General features: G+C 44.6%; 1 protein-coding gene across 2 annotated transcripts in view; it reads right to left on the bottom strand.

Annotated features, from left to right (window-relative positions):
• Positions 1-22,352, bottom strand: part of LOC144611850 (BTB/POZ domain-containing protein 7-like) — a 61,532-nt gene that overhangs the window by 21,281 nt on the left and 17,899 nt on the right. For both annotated transcript variants that reach the window (XM_078431152.1, XM_078431153.1), the window contains exons 3-6: positions 21,251-22,315; positions 16,707-16,915; positions 12,494-12,569; positions 6,386-6,546 (exon numbers count right to left, since the gene is read on the bottom strand). In XM_078431152.1, coding sequence (XP_078287278.1) covers positions 6,386-6,546; positions 12,494-12,569; positions 16,707-16,915; positions 21,251-22,315 — 1,511 coding nt within the window. The remainder of the gene's footprint in view (positions 1-6,385; positions 6,547-12,493; positions 12,570-16,706; positions 16,916-21,250; positions 22,316-22,352) is intronic.

Genomic DNA, 22,352 nt, shown 5'->3' with positions numbered 1-22,352 from the left:
GTCGCTGTAAGGTAGCAACTCTACTGCTGTGCCACCGTGCCGCCCACAGCTACAGTGAAAAGCTTTTGCTTGCAATGCTATCCAATCAAATCAGATAATACTATACACAAATAAAATCAAGTACAACACAGGGAAGAGAAAAATACCAGAGTTGGGCTTTGTGTGTAGGAAGGAACTGCAGACGCTGGTTTACACCAAATACAAGACACAAAATGCTGGAGTCACTCAGCGGAACAGGCAGCATCTCTGGAGAGAAGGAACAGGTGATGTTTCGGGTCGAGGCCCTTCTGCAGTCTCGACCCGAAACGTCATCCATTTCTCCAGCAGTGACTCCAGCATTTTGTGTCTATCTTTAGAGTTGGGCCTTCGTCTGGTCAGACGTAAACTGCTTAAGAAATTGGATTGCACTGACATTACATTGCAATGTACACACAGACTTAACTTAGATCCTGGGGGGAGGGAAGAGAGACAGAGAACCTCGCAAAGCCAAAATCAATCTTATTAAAAATCATTTACTGCATATCTGAAACAAATGTTACCACATTAAAGTAACGTTGATGTCTTTAAACACAGGCTTATACAGGTCCCACAGGAACAATACTCCAGTTTCATGATACGCTAATCTATGCGGACTGGGGCACATTTCTTTTTCACAGAGTCCCAAAAATACTTCAGATTTTCCCTAGGTCCGGGAATGCTGGGCCGTCTGGGCACCGCAAATATGGCAATGCTGAACAGGGAGAGGTTGGCAATGTTCCCGTCAAAGATGAAAAGGGAAAATTGTACTCAAAGTTCTCAATACTCATGGGATTCTCATGATTCACTATTTCCAGAGAGGCAGGCTACGGTACATCTTAAGATCTCGTTTGGATTTCACAGCGCATTAATAGAAAAATAATAATTGTGTCCTCTGCCTAGACCATAGAGATGTACAGCACAGAAACAGGCCCTTCGACCCAACTCGTCCACGTCCATCCACGGTGTCACATCTAAGCCAGTCCCATACGCCTGCATTTGATCCAGGGGCCACAGTTTAAGAATAAGGGGTAGGCCATTTAGAACGGAGACGAGGAAAAACTTTTTCACCCAGTTGTGAATCTGTGGAATTCTCTGCCTCAGAAGGCAGTGGAGGCCAATTCTCTGGATGCTTTCAAAAGAGAGTTAGATAGAGCTTTTAATAATAGCGGCGTCAAGGGATATGGGGAGAAGGCAGGAACGGGGTACTGATTGTGGATGATCAGCCATGATCACGGTGAATGGCGGTGCTGGCTTGAAGGGCCGAATGGCCTCCTCCTGCACCTATTTTCTATGGTCTATCCCTCTAAACCTTTCCTATCCATGTACCTATCCAAAAGTCTTTTTAAAGCTGTTATAGTACTTGTCTCAACTACCTCCTCTTGCACCTCATTCCACATAGTCACCACCTTCAGAGTGTAAAAGTTGCCTCTCAGGTTTCTATTGAACCTTTCCCCTGTCACAAAGCCATGTCCCCTGTTTCTTGATTCCCCTTCCTTGGGTGGAAAAATGTGCATTCACTATCTCCATTCCTTTCATGATTTTATACACTTCTAGATTACCTTGAGCCTACTGCGATCCAAGAGATAACGTCCCAGCCTGCCCAACCTTTGCTCATAGCTAGGGCCTCGAGTCCTGGCAACATTCTCGTAAACCTTCTCTGCACTCTTTCCAGCTTGATATCCTTCCTATAGCAGGGTGATCAAAACTAAACACGATACAAAATATGGCCTTACTAACATCTCGTACAACGGCAACACAATCTCCAAGCGTCTGTACTCAATCTTTGTCCCGCTCTCTCCCCTGACATCAGTCTGAAGAAGGGTCTCGACCCGAAACGTCACCCATTCCTTCTCTCCCAAGGTGCTGCCTGACCCGCTGAGTTACTCCAGCATTTTGAGTCTATGCTCAATAGCCTGACGAACGAGGGCCAATGTATCAAAAGCCTTCACCACCCTATCTACCCGCAATTCCACTTTCAGGGAACTATGTACCTGTATGCCTCGACCCAATTAATTCAAATTCCCTAACCCAGCAGGAAATGAGTAGACCCATAAAATATGGACCTTCCGGTGGGATTTTACCTGGGTAACAGTTAAATTGGTTGTCTGTAAAGATTCCACTGAAGACAGAGTCATTACAAAATCCAGTTTACAAATCTCAAATCCAAATAATGATCTGTTTTAAAAAGAATTAGAATGTTAATTTGGGGTTCCAACCCAAAACGTCACCTATTCCTTTTCTCCAGAGATACTGCCTGACTAGCTGAGTTACTTCAGCATTTTGTGTCTATTTTTGGAATAAAGCAGCATCTGCAGTTCCTTCCTACCCATGCTGTCTGCTCCATTGCAAAAGCTCTTCAAGGTATGCCTATTGTGGAAGAAATATTAATATCCTTCCTTACTTAATTTAGACGGAATTGAACAAGGTAACGAAAGGGTGCTTGGATGTGGCAATTGGTATCTCTCCTTGACCAGGTGCAGAAGAGGCTCGTGGGAATCGGCAAAGTAAGATTAGCCGTATTACCTCTTGTCTGGGAATGTGTTGAAGGGTGGATGGTAAATGTAAACTTAAAATAATAGGAGAGATAACAAAGCTTGTTTACCCTTCCTGTGAAGTCACAGTAGACCATCCGCGCCCCCTACCGCTAGTGGCATAGAAATGTTACTGGAAATGGGGGGCTTATGATTGGCTCGGAGAGGGGATGGTGGCACGGGCCACTTAAAAGGTGAGATAGAATAATGTCAAGATGCCCTTGTATTGTGTTTGACTTGTATTAACCATTTATTGTTGAATAAGATTAACATAAACAAAAAGTATGTTATGACTAATGAAATAATTGGTACCCATGTAGTTGATAGAATACTTTCTGGAGTAGTATCTAACAAAAAACAAAAGTTGTTTACTGCACAGTATAACTGTCGGCTAATTCTGCTGTGAAGTCAGAGAACTGGTGGGCTGTTTACTGCCACCATCTCTCCATGATATCATGCAATAAAATCTCGAGGCAAATCTGTGAAGTCTCCGCTTTTCATTTTCCATTAATTTCCCTCTAAATTAATTTCTTCCACACCTATTTTGAAGAAATTCACCTCTTCTCTCTGACGGATGTTCTGCAACACCCTCTCTCACCGCTCCCCCTCATTCCTACTGTTCCCCAGCTTTACCACCATGTTTTAACCTGGACTCGCTACCACAGCCACATCCGTCTGAAGAAGGGTTCAGATCTGAAATGTTACCTATTGCTTTTCTCCAGAGATGCTGAGTTTAAGTTTAGTTTATTGTCACGTGTACCGAGGTACAGTGAAAAGCTTGTGTTGTGTGCTAACCAGTCAGCAGAGAGACAATACATGTTTACAATCGAGCCATCCAGTGTACAGATATATGTTGAGGTGAAAAACTTTTAGTGCAAGATGCTGCCTGACCCGCTGAGTTACTCCAGCATTTTGTGTCTCTCTTCGGTATAAACCAACATCTGCAGTTCCTTCCTATACAACGTTAAAAATGTATCAGTGTTCTTCTGACTCAGGAGGGACAAGCTGCAACAGATATCCAGGAGTTAGGAAGCCCGAGGCTTTTCTCCCGATGGTGCACCAGTATCATCATAAATATCCTTGATTAATGCTTTCCCAGTAGGTCTTTTTGGCACTTTGTTATATCAAATCACCCAAAGCAAATGTGTGATTAGCAGGACAGAAATTGATGTACAGCCAAGTTTTTGAGATAGGACTCATTTGGAGACAGGCTTAATTTGGACGAATGTTCTTTTGTCTTGAAATGGAACATTGTGTATACAGAACCCTAGATCCATGCATGAAGCCGCAGGAGACGGGCAACGAGTTCAATTATTATATCTGGTCTGTATTTACCACGAAGTAGGACATGGAAGTCCGTTGAATTCAGAGAAAAGAACACTGATATCCAGAAGCATGATAATATCACAAAGATGGAGAAGATGTGGGTCTGGATAACACATAAAAGGTGGATAAATCCCTGGGGCCTAACCAGGTGTATCCTAGAAGATTGTTGTAACCAAGGAAGGAGATTGGTGAGACCATGACACAGATTCTTGCAACGTTGTTAGCCATGAGACACGAAAGACTGGAGGGTAACTACTGTTGTCCCTTTGTTTAAGAAGGGCTGCAAGGTATGTCTGGGAACTACAGGCCAAAGAGCCTTGCATCAGTGGTGGGAAAGTGACTGAAAGGGATTTTAGGGACAAGATGGATTCTGTTTTGGAAAGGCAAGGACGTATTAGAAAAAAACAGAAGTGCAGCATCTCAGGAGAACGTAGATAGGCAACTGTTTGGGTTGTGACCATTTTGCAGACTCTTGACTTTGTTTATGGCAATGGTTTTGTTTATGGAACATCATACCTCATAGTTGGATTGAGGGCCGAGTGGATCGACGAGGACAGGAGATGGTTTTCTGTGGCGCCCACTGCTAATGAGTAGCCTGCTAACTACTGGCACGCTTGGAAAGGAAAGAGACCCAAAGACAATGCCACCTGGACAAATCTTTTGTTTGTTTTTATGTCTTGTTTGCTTTGTAAAGCGTCTTTGAGTATCTTGAAAAGCGCTATATAAAATAAATGTATTATTATTATTATTATTATCTGTACCGATCCTCACAATGATGACAGCTTCACCACGATGGAACTGAGTGGTGGAATGGACTTCTGGAGTTGAACGGGATGGAACATATTTTTAAGGCGGAGATCGGCAGATTCTTGATTAGTAAGGGTGTCAGGGGTTATGGGGAGTAGGCAGGAGAATGGGGTCGAGAGGGAAAGATAGACCTGCCATGATTGAATGGCGGTGTAGACTTGATAGGCCGAACGGCCTAATTCTGCTCCAAACACATTTGCTCAGCCCAAATACAATGACTCCAGCCTCCCACAAACCACTCCTACAGCACGGACAGAGATCGGCAAAAGTGGTAGAAACCCAAGCTTCCAAAATATCTTGAACAAAATCTTCTGCTATTCAGACTCTTGGCATTTACCCAAGTACACGCTGTGGATCAGAAACCAGCACAACAATTAACACAACAGGAGAAACCGTCTTGCTGTTTATTAATGGAGCCGAAGAGAATATATTGATAATTACTTCACACCCTCCCCTGCCCCCCCCCCCAAAAACAAAATCTCGGCAGCTCCTCTAGCAACAGAGTGACTTGGGTCAACGGTAGTCTTCTATTCCCATTTTTCAAATTAACAGCAAAATAAATGCTAAATGCAGAAGACAGTGGAGCAACTTGGCAGGTCAAGCAGCATCTCAGGAGAACATGGTTAGGCAATGATTTGGCTGATTGTTGAGGGTGGGGGGGGGGAGAGAAGAGGAAGGAAGAAAGCTGGAAGAGAGGCCAGAACAAAGCCTGACAGGTAGTAGGCTGACAGAGGTGAGGAGGGTTATTTGATAGGCAGATGGTTGGACAAAGGCCAGAGATGAAAAGGTGGAAGATGTGATATAAGATCATAAGTGATGGGAGTGGCCATCCAGTCCACTCTGCCATTCAATCATGGCTGATCAATCTCTCCCTCCTAACCCCATTCTCAACCCCCTTTTCCATGTGTCCCACCTGCATTTGCACCCATTTCTCCCGTTCCCCCTGTATTCCTTCCTCTGGCTTCACAATCTGCACCTCTTCTATCCTCATCTAATCTCTCATTTTTTGTCTTTTCATCTCTGGCCTTTGTCCAAGTCAAACTCCAGTCAAACTCCTTTGGACAGTCAAATTTGACAGTCAAACTCCTTTGCCAGTATCCACCTATCACTTGTCAAGCTTTGTCCTGTATCCACTTCTTTTCCAACTTTCACTCCCCCACCACGACCACTGAAGAAGGGACCCGTCCCAAAATGTCACCCATCCATGTTCCCCAGAGATGCTACCTGACCCGTTGAGTTACTGAAGGGTCTCGACCCGAAAGGTCTGAAGAAGGGTCTTGACCCGAAACGTCACCCATTCCCTCTCTCCTAGATGCTGCCTGACCTGCTGAGTTACTCCAGCATTTTGTGATACCTTCGATTTGTACCAGGATCTGCAGTTATTTTCCTACGCTGAGTTACTCCAGCATTTAGTGTCTATCTTTGGTCTTGGCATCATATCGAGCATAGACATGTAGGGCCGAATGACCTGAATTTCTTTCTTCTTTTTTCCCCCACTGAAAAGCATATAATCAGCTTTAGCTCCTGAAGTGAAGATGTCGAATAGTTTCTTCTTTGCTGCAAACCGCTACAATTTAGTATGCATTCTATGAGGGGAGGCAAGATGGAGATGGGAGGAGGCTCATACGAAGCATTAATACTGGCACAAAACAGTTGAGCCAAGTGGCTTGTAAGATTGTGGGCTAGGCAAAGTGATCACTTACAGCATCAGATAGGACCTCGTTCTTCGGTGGGAGGATGTGAGCAATGCGAACATGCGGCACCAGGTCACAAACAATCTCACGCAGCTGCACAGAGTCCAAGTCGCGCTTCTTCACGCCACGTTTGTTGACGCTGTGCGCAGTCCCATTCAACAAATTGGGCTCTGGGGAGGGAGGGGGGGCATGAAAATGAAAACAAATCTTTAGATATGAAACAGTTTTGCTATCTTTCTACTTAGTTTAGAGATACAGCACGGAAACACGCCCTTCGGCCCACAGAGTCCACACTGACCAGCGATCCCCGCACATTAACACTATTCTACACACACTAGAGATAATTTATATTTATACCAAGCCAATAAACCTACAAACCTGGACGCCTTTGGAATGTGGGAGATAGCCGAAGATCTCGGAAAACCCAGGGAGAACGGACAAACTCTGTACAGACAGCACCCGTAGTCAGGATCGAACCTGGGTCTCGGGTGTTGTAAGGTAGCAACTCTACCGCTACACCACCGTGCTGTAGTGAGATGTTGTTTTGACTGAGTAAGACACCAGATGAAACGCAGCATAACCAAACATTCCACAATTTTGGCTTCCCCTTTGGCTTGCAATTAGCATTACTTTACAATCCAGCCTCTTACCGACAGTGGCGTGGCAGACTGCTCTTTGTCTCTGGAACTATAACACTACAATGCTGCAAAACTATATTCTGTACTCTGGTATTTTTCTCTTTGCTCTACCTATTATACGTGCGTGTGGCTTGAATGTACGCATGGATAGCGCCTTCTGATTTAATTGAATAAAACGCCAACAAAAGCTGTTCACCATATCTTGGTACATGCGACAATAAACCAATATCGCTTCATTCCAAAGGCACAAAGAGAACATTCTCTGTACAATTTCCCAGCACTAGAAGTTTTATTGCGAAGTTTGGAGATGGGGAGAAGTGAAAATGGTGCAGAACAAAGAAACTCTATTTTGGAAAATATAATTGCAACACAGGCTAGAAAAGAGGCAGCATCTGGATTAACATTTCAACAGTACACTGCATCTGTATGGAGAATTCACAACTACCAAGGGGCTTTCATGCTTGCAGTATAATTTTGTTTCTAAATAAGAACTAGAATATAATTGCAATTTTAAGTAGTTTATAGTGCAGTGACCTCTCTCTTTTACATGCACCATTGGGTAACAATCTTGCTATGAGCTAATTAAGCTTCTCGAGGAAGTTGATGGTCATTGGAAGAATAAATCAAAAACCAGGGGCTCAATATCTTCAGCAAACCTAATACATTCTCTACTGTTTGCACTTACACCACAATAATGTAGAAACTCAAGAAGAGGAACGATTTCAAGAAGGCCTGCTGTAATTCCTCCACTTATCACAGATCAGTAATTCTGCTAGCTACTGTCGCTACCTGTACACCAACACACACACACACACACACACACATTAAATACAAGCGGCTTTTCTCAGTGACAGCTTTGAAGAGGAATAGAAGTGTAGCATGGGTGATTTCTATTCAATGCAAATAGATCTGCACAATTTCTCAGTAGTTTCTTTTCCATTCGGTTATGGGAACCCAGAATAGTTCAACAAAGCGTTACCACAGAACCCATTCCCGACAATCGTCTATTCCCCTGACATACGATCGATCAATAATTGCAAATGAAGGCAGTGATTCAATCACTCAGATGCATGAATGCACGTCTGTCCTTTGTGTTTGAAAATGATTTGGGTGCTGACACGTTACACCTCATTGATCGTTTTGTAAAAAAGGCAACATTTCCCGTTATCTCACCTGACGCTACCTTTTTGAAAATAACTTATTTTAATTTGTGTCTGGAAATTCATAGCGCTGTGGATGGTTCAATGGTGCTTTATTGCCACATGTGCAAAGTGCAAACGGGCATTTCCTACACATATCACAGATCAGTAGTTCTTGTCTTACAAACCGCCCAGTAGAGTCACATCCCCGATCAGCAATTATACAGAAATAGCCGAATGAGCCCGCATACACCATTTCCCAAGTCCAGTCCATGTTCGTTATTATGAGCAGTGCCTGGTTCAGGCAAGCCCCAGGTTGCTATGGGATTCAGCCCTTGCTTTCTTTCAGATCGCATTTTTCAGATGAGACTAGACCAAAGCACAACCTGCATGTAGAAAACCCTGTCCCACGATTTCAAGAGGGCAGACCAGTATTAATTCTCTACTAATGTGTAACAAATCATCCGCCAACATTTCCGTCACCCTCCACTGGCCATATCTTCCCATCCCCTCCCCTTTCTGCGTTCCGCAGAGATCGCTCCCTCCGTAACTCCCAGGTCCACTCGTCCCTTCCTACCCAAACCACCCCATCCCCGGGCACTTTCCCCTACAACCGCAGGAGATGCAACACCTGTCCCTTTACTTCCCCCCTCAACTCCATCCAAGGACCCAAACAGTCTTTCCAGGAGAGACAGAGGTTCACCTGCACCTCCTCCAACCTCATCTATTGCATCCGCTGCTCTAGATGTCAACTTCTTTACATCGGCGAAACCAAACGCAGGCTCGGCGATCGTTTCGCTCAACACCTTCTCTCAGTCCGCCTTAACCAACCTGATCTCCCGGTGGCTGAGCACTTCAACCCTATCTCCCACTCCCAGTCTGACCTTTCTGTCATGGGTCTCCTCCTGTGCCATAGTGAGACCCACCGGAAATTGGAGGAACAGCGCCTCATATTTCGCTTGGGCAGCCTGCAGCCCAGCGGTATGAACATTGACTTCTCCAACTTTAGATAGTTCCTCTGTCCCTCTCTTCCCCTCCCCCTTCCCAGTTCTCCCTCTATCTTCCTGTCTCCACCTATATCCTTCCTTTGTCCCGCCCCCCTGACATCAGCCTGAAGAAGGGCCTCGACCCGAAACGACACCCATTCCTTCTCTCCTGAGATGCTGTCTGACCTGCTGAGTTACTCCAGTATTTTGTGAATAAATTCTCCACTAAAGTTGATTATCTGGTTACTACCTCTGACCACAAGATCTTTATATGCAAGTTACAGTTTCTTACTCTATAATAAAGAAAAAACAACTTTGAAAAGCAATTAACTGGTGGAAAAGTGCTTTGGGACAGTACTACAGAAATGAAAGCTTCTTTCATCCTTCTTACTCCTCCATGGAGTAAGAGGTAGACATGAGGGGCAACAGATGCTGGAATCATGAACAAGAACGTACAGGTTTGTAGGTTAATTGGTCAGCACGGACTCGGTGGGCCGAAGGACATGTTTTACGCACTATCTCTACACTAAACATAGCGCTGGGAAAGATAGACGCAATAAGCTGGAGTAACTCAGCTGGACAGGCAGCATCTTAGGAGAGAAGGAATGGGTGACGTTTCGGGTCGAGACCGTTTCTCAGATTGGTTAGGGATAAGGGAAATGAGAGATATAGACAGTGATGTGGAGTGATAAAGAACAATGAATGAAAGATATGTAAAAAAGTAACGAGGATAAAGGAAACAGGCCATTGTTGGGTGAAAATGAGAAGCTAGCTCGTCTTGGGTGCGGGGGTGGGGGGGGGATAGAGAGAGAGAGGGAATGCCGGGGCTACATGAAGTGAGAGAAATCAATATTCATACCATTGGGGTATGGAACCTGGGCAGTATCTGTGGAGGGAATGGACAGATGACATTTCAGGCCGGAACCCTTCTTCAGACTCTGAAGTTACAGAATACTCAACCCCTCATTATTACTGATCAGACTTGCACACGTATTCTCAGTTTTCATGTTAGGGGGAGCTCGGAGGGAGTGGGTAATCAAATGGAAAAAGCCTCTGAACAGTATTACCTAAAATGCAAAAAGGGAAACTTATTTCCTGTTAATTAATTATTCTGAAAATAGACGCAAAAGGCTGGAGTAACTCAGTGGGACAGGCAGCATACCTGGATGGAAGGAATGGGTGACTTCTGTCCCTTCTTAAGAAGAGTCTGGACCTGAAAAGTCACCCATTCCTTCTATCCAGAAATGTTGCCTGAGTCAATGCAGCATTTTGTATCTATCTTCGGTGTAAATCAGCATCTGCAGTTCCTTCTTACACGATTAATTATGCTGGCCCAGTTGTGAGGTATGGATCGTGAGATTCACTCTGTATTTTACACTAACTAAATCTTTAAAAAGAACAACACAATTAAAAACGGAGCAGCCAATAAATTCAAAATGATTTAAAGACTTACTCGCCTCAAGCACTTGTGTATCTCTATTCTGCCAGAGGTGAGATAAATATTAATGAAAATAAATTAACATGTACAAGCAAGCTCAGTGTGTGCTCCAAAGTGTTAATTCAGACACTGAGACTTCACAAATAAACACAATTATGATCACAGCAGGACAAGTATCAACAGGCACTGAATCTGGCTCCATACTAGTTGGCAAACTGTAACTATCCAGTGTTGACGACAATGTTTCTTAAGCTGCCACCCACACCCATAATTATTTCACTACGTTAAATAAGCTTGCAAAATATGATGTGGAAAGGGGAAGGGGGTTAGGGTGGGGTGGAGGAAATAAATATTTACAAACGCTCACATTGAACACAGATGCTCGGATTGCTATTTTCAATGCTGTTGATTTACAATTGTGGGATATTGTCAGTGACTGCAACAGAAATGTAGAGAATCCAGCATGATCTGGGATCAAGTGGTAACAGCGTTGTATAGATTGCCCACAGCTCGTCACTGTTAAGTGGTTACATTTTATGTGCAAACCAGATAATGATCATATTATTCGCACTTTGAGCCATTACTAAAGAGCTTGATTTATGTGGACAACTTAATGCAGGCAAACACCACAAAGAGTTTCATAAGAGCACACACAGTCAAAATAACAAACAAATATAGATTAAGGTATCACAAAATGCTGGAATAACTCAGCGGGTCAGGCAGCATCTCTGGAGAAAAGGAATGGGTGACCTTTCGGGTCCAGACCCTTCTTCAGACCGATGTTAGGGGGGCGGGACAAAGAAAGGTTATCCTAACTTATCCTTTCTTTGTCCCACCCACCTGACATCAGTCAGATGAAGGGTCAGGACCTGAAACGTCACCCATTCCTTTTCTCCAGAGATGTTGCCTGACCCGCTGAGTTCCTCCAGCATTTTGTGATATTTTCGACTTGTACCAGCATCTGCAGTTAATTTCCTAAACAAATATAGATTAGATCAGGCGAGTGAGGAGAAAAAAAAATACACACACACACACACACACATAAGCTTTATGAAATGTCACAGGTTCGGTGGTGGCAAGGTTGGCAGTGGGTTTGCAGAAAGGGTCTAGAAAAGCAGATGCAACCAGATGCCAATTGTGAAAGATGACAGCCATCGAAAAGTGAGTTATGAGACAGCTCAATTGCACAGTAGAGCATCGTCCCCCAACCTCTACTCCAAGCACTGATTTAGTTGAACCCATTCAGCAAAGGAAAAGGCAAAGCCTTCAGCTTCACTAGATTATATATGTACATCTTATTATTGGTTAAAGAATGCATTAATCAGCAACCACAGTGCAGAAATAGGGCAGCCCACTGGTGCAGCTGCCGCCTCAGAGCCAGAAGCCCAGGTTCGATCCTGCCATCTGTGTGGAGTTTGCACGTTCTCCGTGACCGCATGGGTTTCTTCCTCTCAGATCTCTAATTTCCTCCCACATCCCAAAGGTTTGTAGGTTAAATGGCCTCTGTAAATTGCCCGTAGTGTGTAGGGAATGAATGCGAAAGGGGGAATAACAGAACTAGTGTGAACGGGTGATCAATGATTAGTATAATAGATCAGACATGATTGAATGGCATAGTATACTTGATGGGCCAAATGGCCTCATTCTGCTTCTAGAACGTGTGAATGGGGAACCAATGCCACATTCAGAACCCAACCCTACAACAACAAAAAATGGTTCTTAATTTGCAAAAAAACATTGGCAATGAATAATATGATACTTAGGCGTCAACCAAAAAAAGATTAGATGACAACTGGACAGCAGAGGCCAGCACCAACCCCCAGGAATCCACTCAGGCCAGAACACATAAAGCGGTAGAAACCGCGCAGGCTGCAGAGAGAGTGTCCAGCTCTTGCAGCACACCTGCAAACGCTCACCTTCATCCGTCAGACGCCTTGCCAGCTGGTGCTCAGCCCATTTAATCACAGCCTTCAAGATATCATGTTCACTTGCCTACAAGGGATGAGAAACACAGTCAGCTTCACGTTTTCAATCCGAGACGCTACGGTCAATTTGCAGAAGCCTATTTACAAAATAGGTTTGACAAAATAGGGAGAGAATTTAAAGAGGGATTAATATAGGATGTGGGTGGCTGATGCAAACTCAGCTGGACAAAGGACCTGCTTTCATACTGTATCTTTCTTAGACTATTCTCTGGAATTTCAATGGCCAAGTAGTCATTTTATTGATGGTGCAACTGATTGGGTAAACAGGGATAAACTATTTCCACTGGTCTAGGAAGTCTGGGACTAAGTCTGGAACCAAAGGAAGAATGGGCTGTTCAGGTGTGAAGTCAGGGTGCGCTACTACACAAAGAAGTATATGAAACTTCCACAAATAACAATGGATGCCAGATCATTTGTTTATATAAAATCTGTGACTGATAGATTTTTCTACACCAAAAGCTTTAAAGGTATGTGGAAAAGGTGAGAATACAGAGTTCGGACACAGACTATTAGAGCTCTGCTTGGGTATACAATACAAAACCCAAACAAACCAGGGCCAACGCAAACCCCGGCCAAACCCGAGCATTTACAAACTTCTGTCCAAACCAGTATCAGTCTTGAACCTGGAAAAGTACTGAAGCACGACAACATGGCACAGACTAACCCAAACATTATGAGAATGCACACTTGACCCAATCTGAACACAACACAATCTGGTCATCCATCTCGTTGATGAATGGAACATGCTCGATCGGTTAAAAAGCCTGCTCCAGGTCCTTTTCAAGCATTGAAATTCAAAGACCCAACATCGACACAATGGACCGAACAGTTTCCTTCTGTGCTGCATTAAATTAACGACAATCCAGTCTTTCAGACAGGGATTTCAACTACCTTCAGCCTTGCTGGGTTTTGGAAGATTTCTATTTCCATCTACCCACAACTGATTGCCTCCCCAACCACACGTACAGACAGAGCTGTCTGTAGACATATTGTGTTGGGACTCAGCAAATGTTAAACACATCCCATAGGCACCCAGTTCCCTTTAGGCTCAGTAAAGGTGCATCACTTTTGACAGCTGGAATTAAAACATACCCAACTAATGATACCGTTTCTTGGGGGAAAAACCTGTTAAACTACTCCTCCTTCAGAGTGCTGTAGTCTGAAGTGCTCTTATGCTCAAAGGGAATAAGCTTTTAAAACATGTAAAGAGATAGATTTAAGGAAAGGTACTGACAGCATTACAACTGATTCAAGGTGTACATGGCCCTCTTGTGTTTATTCAGATTCCTTACAGCCTTAGCTTTAAAACTTTCTTACAATAACTCAGTAATTTCCCCAAAATCATTCAAACTGTAAGAAATACATCGTTCCTTCAATTTTTTTTCCAATGCAGATACTGTTATATCTTCAGTGTAGGAAAAAAACTGCGAATGCTGGTTAAAATCAAAAGTCGACACACAATGCTGGAGTAACTCAGTGGGTCAGGCAGCATCTCGAGAGAGAAGGAATGGGTGACGTTTCGGGTCGAGACCCTTCTTCAGACTGACCCGAAACGTCACCCATTCCTTCTCTCCCGAGATGCTGCATGAACCGCTGAGTTACTCCAGCATTGTGTGTCTACCTTACTGTTAAATCTTGACGGGAAAATGAAAGCTGATTACAGCTGTCTATATCATGACCACATGTAATGTAGGTATCTTCTTATCTAACACCGTCTCCTGTGGAGAGAAGGAATGGGTGACGTTTCAGGTCGAGACCCTTCTTCAGCTCCTTTTCCCCCTTGACTCGTCTGAAGAAGTATCGACCCGAAAGGTCACCCATTCCTTCTCTCCAGAGATGCTGCCCATGCTGCTGAGTTACTCCAGCATTTTGTGTCTATCTTCGGTTTAAACCAGCATCTGCAGTTCCTTCCAACACCCTGTCCCCTTTAGGTTTTGCCACTCACTCCACCTATCTGATGTTCACAACCTCCCCTCATCTGTATTCACCCACAAGGTTTTGTCTTGTCCTCCCCTCCCCCCCCCACATCTCTTTTAAAACATTTCTCTCTCTTCCCCCCCCCCCCCCCCCCCCAACTATTGTGAAGAAATATCCCAACCCAAAATGGGGACTGCCCATTCGCTCAGCGTGACCCTCTGGGTGGTGCAGAGGTAGAGTTGCTGCCTCACAGCACCAGAGATCCGGATTTGATCCTGACTGTCTCTGCAAAGTTTCTATATATCTCCTGTGACCGTGTGGGTTTTCTCTGGGTGGTCCGGTTTCCTACCACATTCCAAAGACGTGCAGGTTTGTAGATTAATTGGCTTCTGAAAATTGCCCCTAGTGTGTATGATAACATAGAACTTGTGTATGGGTGATCGATGGTCGTTGTGGACTTGGTGGGTTGAAGGTCCCGTTTCCACTCTAAATCTTAACTAAACTAAACTCAGCAAGTTCCTCCAGCACTTAGTGTACTTTGCTCAGAATCCAAAATCTGTAGTGCTTTGTGTCTCCATTTAATGCCAGCATTCTGTCTTTTGACAAGAGGGCCTCCAAACCAAAGCAGACTTTTCACATGCTGTCAGGCAAGAAGAATGCAAAAGACTACTGCACTCTGAAGAGACCTGGCAAGTTTACTCTGGTGCTGCCAGCAGAGCAGCATTGCAGGTCTGTGTGCTGGTGGGTGCTTGCAATGGAGCAGGAAGCAAGCAGCTCCTCGTAAAAGTGGCCAGAGTGAACCAATTTTAAAACAGAGATCTCTGTGATCTGAACAAACGGCCTCAAGTTATAACATATTTTTTGATAAATAACATTTCAGATTTTGTACCTTGGCATCTAAATATATACTAATCTGTTGCATTTACATTATGTGGTAATATTTGTTTGAACTGAGCAAAAATAGGGCAAAACTAATGAGCTGGATTAGGTCTCGTTCCAGCTATTCATGACAAATACAGATGGCTCCAAATAATAAAACAGAAATGTGCCAAGATGATTTAGCACAGCAGCATTTTACATTGTGTTGCAAAGGTTAGTGCTGAATATATTTAGGCCTTCAAAACAATTTCTCTAACATTTGAACTCAAACGATGTTAAATAGTGTAAAGAGTGGGCAATTTATCTCACCTGTTGATTGAGCTGCGATGCATTTGAAGTATGCCATTAAAATGCTCAGCGGATTTTTAAATTCAAGCTGAGAATTACATAATGCCTCATATACAATTAATCAATCTAAATTAATTTTCAGGATGTAACGATTACTGGCAAGGCCAGAATCAACTGTGTACCGCAAGAAAGGTCCATTTCATAAGGCACTAGGCATTTAGGCTCGGTACCCATGTAAACAAGTCAGGAGCAGTCAGTGTAAATGGATATCGTCTACCAGCCCCACAACAAGTTATTGCAGTGAAAGTCACACCATGCAAAATCTTTTGATCTTCACCAGTCTAGGATAGCCCCTGCATAACGCAAGATCCTGCCGACTACTTTGTGACTACTGAAACCAGCTGGAGAGAAGTGGCTGGTGGACAAACACGAAAGGTGATGATTAAAACACAAAAGATAGAAACAGTGCTGTGGTAACTCAGCGGGTTAGGCAGCATCTCTGGTGAAAATGGATAAGTGACGTTTTGGATCCGGTTGAGTTTGAAGAAAGGTCCTGACCCAAAACATCACCTATCCATTTTCTTCAGAGATGCTGCCTGACCCGCCGAGTTACTCCAGCATTGTGTCTCCATCTTTGGTATAAACCAGCATCTGCAGTTCCTTTTTATTACATAGTAATTAAGACATTGAGACACAAGATAGTGTAAGTTCCAAAGGAAACTGGAGTTACACTTGGGAAAAAAAGAGAAATAAACTTTCAAAGAGCTAGCACGGAAGCAGTGGGCCAAAAGGCCTCCTGTACTTATACATTTCTTATATGTATGTTCTTTGCTTTTCTAAACTTATGGTTCACAAAGAGTGGAGGAAACATCTAACCTCAATGCACAAGTTCTTCCACGAGACAGTCCAAGTTTGGACGGACAAAAATCGAGTGATTTGTGGGGCTGGGGGGGAACCAATATTAAGAAAACTGCTCAAGACCATCAATTCTATTAACAACCTCCTGAAATACACTGGAAGCTCCAGCAGGAAACTATTAACTGCAGACTGAGGCCAATACCTGCAGGTAGTCCGACTGGACGGCTGCCATCAGGTGCTCCTTACTGAGCTCAAAGAGAATGTCTGAAGCAACGACGTTACTGAACTCCTCACAGAGGAAATGCAGCATCTGCCGATGGACCCACTTGGATCCATATGGTTGGGAACTCCACTTCAGGATAGTAACCAAGGAGTCCAGTGTGGCGCTCTCAACAATCAGGTCTTCACAGCCTGTGAAGGAAATCACAAGTGAATTAGAATGAGGAATGAGGGGGGAGCTTATTGAAACTTACCGAATAGTGACAGGCCTGGGTAGAGTGGATGTGGAGAGGATGTTTCCGCTAGTGGGAGAGTCTAGGATCAAAGGTATCAAAGGGTTTCAAGGTCTTTTATTGTCAGACGCCATAACCTCAGAATAACCTTTAGAAAGGAGATGAGGAGGAATTTCTTTAGTCAGAAGGTGTTGAATCTGTGGAATTCATTGCCATGGACTGCTGCAAAGGCCAAATTCTTGATTAGTAATGGTGCCAGGGGTTATAGGGAGAAGGCAGGAGAGTGGGATTGAGAGGGAAAGATAGATCTACCATGATTGAATGTCGTAGTAGACTTGATGGGCCGAATGACCTAATTCTGCTCCTAGAACTTATGAATACAACAGAGGCAAAAAAAAAAACAACCGCCATTACAGATCATTCTCAAACCATCTTTTTAATTACAGCTCCTAATGTCCTCCATCTAGAACCACTATGCGTTTCCCAAACAAGTTATGGTCTTGCCAATGATTTTCCCTCTTACTTGTATCCATACATTACTTGCCAGGCAATAGGAGACAAAATGCTACAGAAACTCAGTAGGTCAAGCAGCATCGCTGGAGAACATGGATAGGTGAGGTTTTGGGTTGGGACCCTTCTCCAGTTTGAAGGTGTGGACCAGAAACGTCACCTAACCATATTTTCCAGAGATACAGCGTGACCTGCCGAGTTACTCCAGCATTTTGTATCTTTTTTCCCCAGACTTTCCCAGTTGTTTCTTAGCTCTGTCATCGTTTGTCAAATGGTTTCCAGTACAGAAGGCATCCATAACCACCCAATGGGCAACTCTTATAGAATTTTATTCAAGGCTCTGATAAATGTATTCCTCTGCATGCACTTCTGCACTCATCTTTTTGGAAAATGTTGGGGTAGACTAGGATTGCAATCCATAGCAATCACTAGCCAAGAAGGAATGTTCCTCTAACTGGCCACATTACATTTGCAGCAGATAAGATTTAATATGGGCCCGAGGGGCAACATTTTCACTCAGAGTGGTGGATATGTGGAACATGCTGCCTGGGGAGGTAGTTCAGGCAGGTACTTCAACAGCATTTAAAAATATACTTGGACAAGTACATAGGCAGACACAAAATGCTGGAGTAACTCAGCGGACCAGGCAGCATCTCGGGAGAGAGGGAATGGGTGATGTTTCGGGTCGAGACCCTTCTTCAGACCTGAAGCGTCACCCATTCTTTCTCTCCCGAGATGCTGCCTGACCCGCTGAGTTACTCCAGCATTTTGTGTCTACCTTCGATTTTAACCAGCAACTGCAGTTTTTTCCTGCACAAGTACATAGAGAGAAAAGGTTTAGAGGGATATGTGCGAATAGGACTAGATTAGATGGGGCTCCTTTGTTGGTGTGGATGAGGCGAGTCAAAGGGTCTGTTTCCGTGCTGTATGATTCTATGACTCTAGATAATGATTTTGGCAGCAATTTCCACTTCATTAGGGCATAAACAGCCAAGTGAGTGAACTCTTAACAACTCTGCGTTATTTTCTATACATTACCATGAAGTATAACAGTGAAATGATCAGCTGTCAGGTTTAAAATGCTATTCAGGAGCGATTACAGGTAATTGAACAATAAAATACAAATTGATTTTTAGAAAATATTAGAATCACGCACAAGCCCACAATTCAGCGTGAACCTTTGCACATGACTGGACTTGTAAAGTAGGCACTTTTATCCATCATCCGTCAGCTCTTTTCATCGAGTGAGAACAAAATGAGAAAGGCAACTACCATGTCATCATAAAGCACATAATAAACGTACCTTCCTCTTTCAATCAAAAAATACCACTGTTTACTGATTATCCCCAATTTTCATTTCAACCCAGAATGGTGAATTCATAGAAAGATACATTGATGCCAGACAAGGCAAATGCATTATGATTTCCCCTCACCAAGGCTTCTAGGATATCAGCATCCTACTGCAAGGTATTTACCTCTCATAACATGGTTGAAGAAAGTTTCTTCACCCAGACAGTAGAGAACCTTTGGAATTCTCTGCCTATTTCACAGCGACACAATGGCACAGCAGCTTCCTCACCGCTCCAGAGACCAGAGTTCAATCCTGACCTCAGATGCTGTCTGTGTGGAGTTTGCGTGCTCTCCCACATGGGCCTTCTCCCAAAGCTCGTTTGCTCCCACATCCCAAAGACATATGGGTTTGACCTGCAACGTCACCCATCTTTTTTCTCGAGATGCTGTCTGACCTGCTAAGTTACTCCAGCACATTGTGTCTATCTTCAGTATAAACCAGTATCAGCAGCGCCTCCCTACTCACTAGGTTTGTAGGTTAATTGTTCTCTAAAATTGCACCTAATGTGTAGGGAGTGAACAAGAGAGTTAGATAACATGGAACTAGTGTGAACGGGTGATGATGGTCGGCGTGGACTCGGGGCCAAAAGATCTGTTTCCATGCTATATCACTAAGTTGGACTAATGAGACTGCGAAGGCAGAGTTGGCAAGTACATTAAAAGACTAATGGACTTGTGGACATTGAGGTGCAAAAAAATACCAAACCAAGCTGCTGGGAGAACCCAGTAGGTCAGGCGGTATCTGCGAAGGGAAATGGACAATCGATGTTTTGGTTCAGGAGCCTTCATCTGGAGTTACAGTAGAAACGAGCTAGCCTGCATAAAGGGGGGGGGGGGTGGAGAGGAGGCAAGAACTGACAAGCGATGAGTAGAAAAAGGACAGAAAGTGCTGGAGCAATTCAGCAGGTCAAGACAGCATCCCTGGAGATCATGGATAGATGACGTTTCAGACAGACAAGTGGATCTAGACGAAGGAGGTGGGAGCTGATCGGCTAATAGGAGTCAGATGAGGAGGGAGAAGAGGAGAAATAGCAACAAGAGGCTTGGGCAAGATAGAGGGAACGCAGGACTACAGTTAATGGAATCTGATATGAAAGGAAGGTGATGCATTCAACCAAATAAGGGAGGCAGAGTTGGGAAACGAGAACAGTGGGGAAGTGGTGTTTGGAAAGAAGGATATTTTAATTTACTTTAGATACAGCGCGGAAACCAGCCCTTCAGCCCACCGACTCTGCCCCGACCAGCAATCCCCTGCACTAGCACTATCCTACACACTATACAATTTCCCCAATTAACCTACAAACCTGTACATCTTTGGAATGTGGGAGGAAACCAGAGTGCCCGGAGAAAATCCACGTGGTCACAGGGAGAACGTACAGGCAGCAACCGTAGTCAGGACCGAACCCGTGCTGCCCAAGGATGTGTGTTGAGGGTTCAGAGATGATCAGAAGGACAGAGAAAGGGACAGATGGGCGATGATAATTCAAATGTTCAATATCGTCGTGTCGTAGACGATCCACACAGAATATTCGAGGTGCTGTTCATCCAGTTCGCTTCACCCTGGGAATAAGGTATGCAGGGCTGGCGCCGTAATGGGACACTGAAGTAAGACCAGCCATGACCTCAATGAATGGCAAAGCATTCCACTAATGGCTTACTCCACCTTCTATGTTCTAATGAAAGAGCTCTTGGATCCCTGCAAGCATTCTGCGGCAATTTGCAATTCCTCCCCACCCCCACCTTTTATTTAATTTTCTTTAGAAAATTTACATTTAATCTCTTGTTTTGGCACGTATTTTATATCACAAGCTCTCCGTCAATTGATTTCCCCACAAATTCTTTTGGCAACATCACAAATCAGTGTTCTCTGGTTACCAAGACTTCTGCACCAGGAACACGTTTTCCTATTTGTAATAATTTAAGATTTTGAATGTCAAATCACCCACCCCATGACCTTTGCTGATCTGCAGAAGATTTCCAGTTTTGCTGGTCTCGCTGTGCAATGAGAATCACTCACATTTGATTCCACTCTAGCACGTCACCTCATCAAACTCTCCAAGCAGGTAGACACAAAATGCTGGAGTAACTCAGCAGGTCAGGCAGCATCTCTGGAGAGAAGGAATGGGTGACGTCTCGGGTCGAGACCCTTCTTTAGACTGATGTCAGGGGAGGGGGCGGTCCCACCCCCTTCCCTGACATCAGTCTGAAGAAGGGTCTCGACCCGAAACGTCACCCATTCCTTCTCTCCAGAGATGTTGCCTGACCTGCTGAGTCACCTGCTCCAGGTGTCTTTGTGTAGTTCCCTGCATTAACCTCTGCAACTTGACTCTCTTCAAAGACTTGCATAAGTAGAGCATTTTAAAAAGCAGAATTCTCTCTTTTAATCACCCACCCGCACCTCCTCCCTCCCACATTCCAAGCACTTTCTCCTTACCTTGTGCCAGCATTTCAAATTCGATGAAGAGTGCTATATGGAAGAGCTCCATTGCGTTCTCCAATCGAGTCTCGCTGTCCTTCCCCGATTCGTCTTGCACTTCTCTCAGGCTCCCAGAAGAGGGGCTGAATGGCAGAACCAAGTCCAGGTCCACCAGGTCTGTATACATGCAATGCAAAATGACTTTTGCATATTTCTTTGGAATGATTGCTTCGTTGAGAACAATCCTCGCTGGGGTCTGCAAGGTCCGATCCGTGGTCTCCTCGCCGCTGCGAATCCGCTTCTGGAGGAGATTCCGGAAGAAGGGCGAGCGGGCGCAAAGAATGGCCTTGTGGCAGCGGAAGTCCCCCTCCAGGCGGCACCCTTCAAAACCGTCAGTCACCTCGGGGCTGGAGGTGAAACTGAGGACTGCGTCGTAGTAGCAGCAGCTTTCCAGGAGGCTGTAGATGTCAAAGTGAAGGGCATTGGGCATGCCAAACTCCTCACTGAGGCGGACCAAGACATCAACGTTCTTGATCTGGGAGTCGCGCACGCCGAACTCTCCGCTGTACAAGTAGTGCAAAAGGGAGGACAATATCGCCATGTCTATGCCAACAGTGCTGATGTCCATGACCAACTCGGCACGGTCCAGGTTAGACAAGAGTAAGGTTTTGAAAAAAGGGCACCGCGCTGCCAATATGGCCCGGTGGACGGGGAAGCATGTACCTTGGAATATCAGGTCCACGTCAGTACAGTACTTGAACTGGTACAGCTTGGCCAGGTCCTCATTTAACCGGCTGGCCTCTGGCCTGGCCACACACGCTTGGATCACCAGCTCCTTCACGGCCAAAGCTGCTTCATACTGCTTCACCAGCAGGCCCACGTCACGCACGTCCCACCCACACAGGAGCTCACGCATGTGCTTGGCATGGTCCGCTGACTTGGCCGACTTGCGACGCCTGAACAGCTTCTTCTTCAGCAGGGCGAGGTTAGAGCTCTTCTTCTTCTCGCGCTTGTCCTGGCCCAGCCCAGAGATGCAGAACTTCCCATCCAGTTGACATCCAAACTGTGGGTGCGAAGGAGATTCTGTCCGGGAAATAAGTAAATCGCAGGTTAGATTATT

This window comes from Rhinoraja longicauda, chromosome 41, assembly GCF_053455715.1.
Source record: "Rhinoraja longicauda isolate Sanriku21f chromosome 41, sRhiLon1.1, whole genome shotgun sequence".
Classification (NCBI taxonomy): Eukaryota; Metazoa; Chordata; class Chondrichthyes; order Rajiformes; family Arhynchobatidae; genus Rhinoraja; species Rhinoraja longicauda.
Note: the sequence above shows the minus strand (reverse complement) of the source record. Positions and strands in the feature narration are given on the sequence as shown.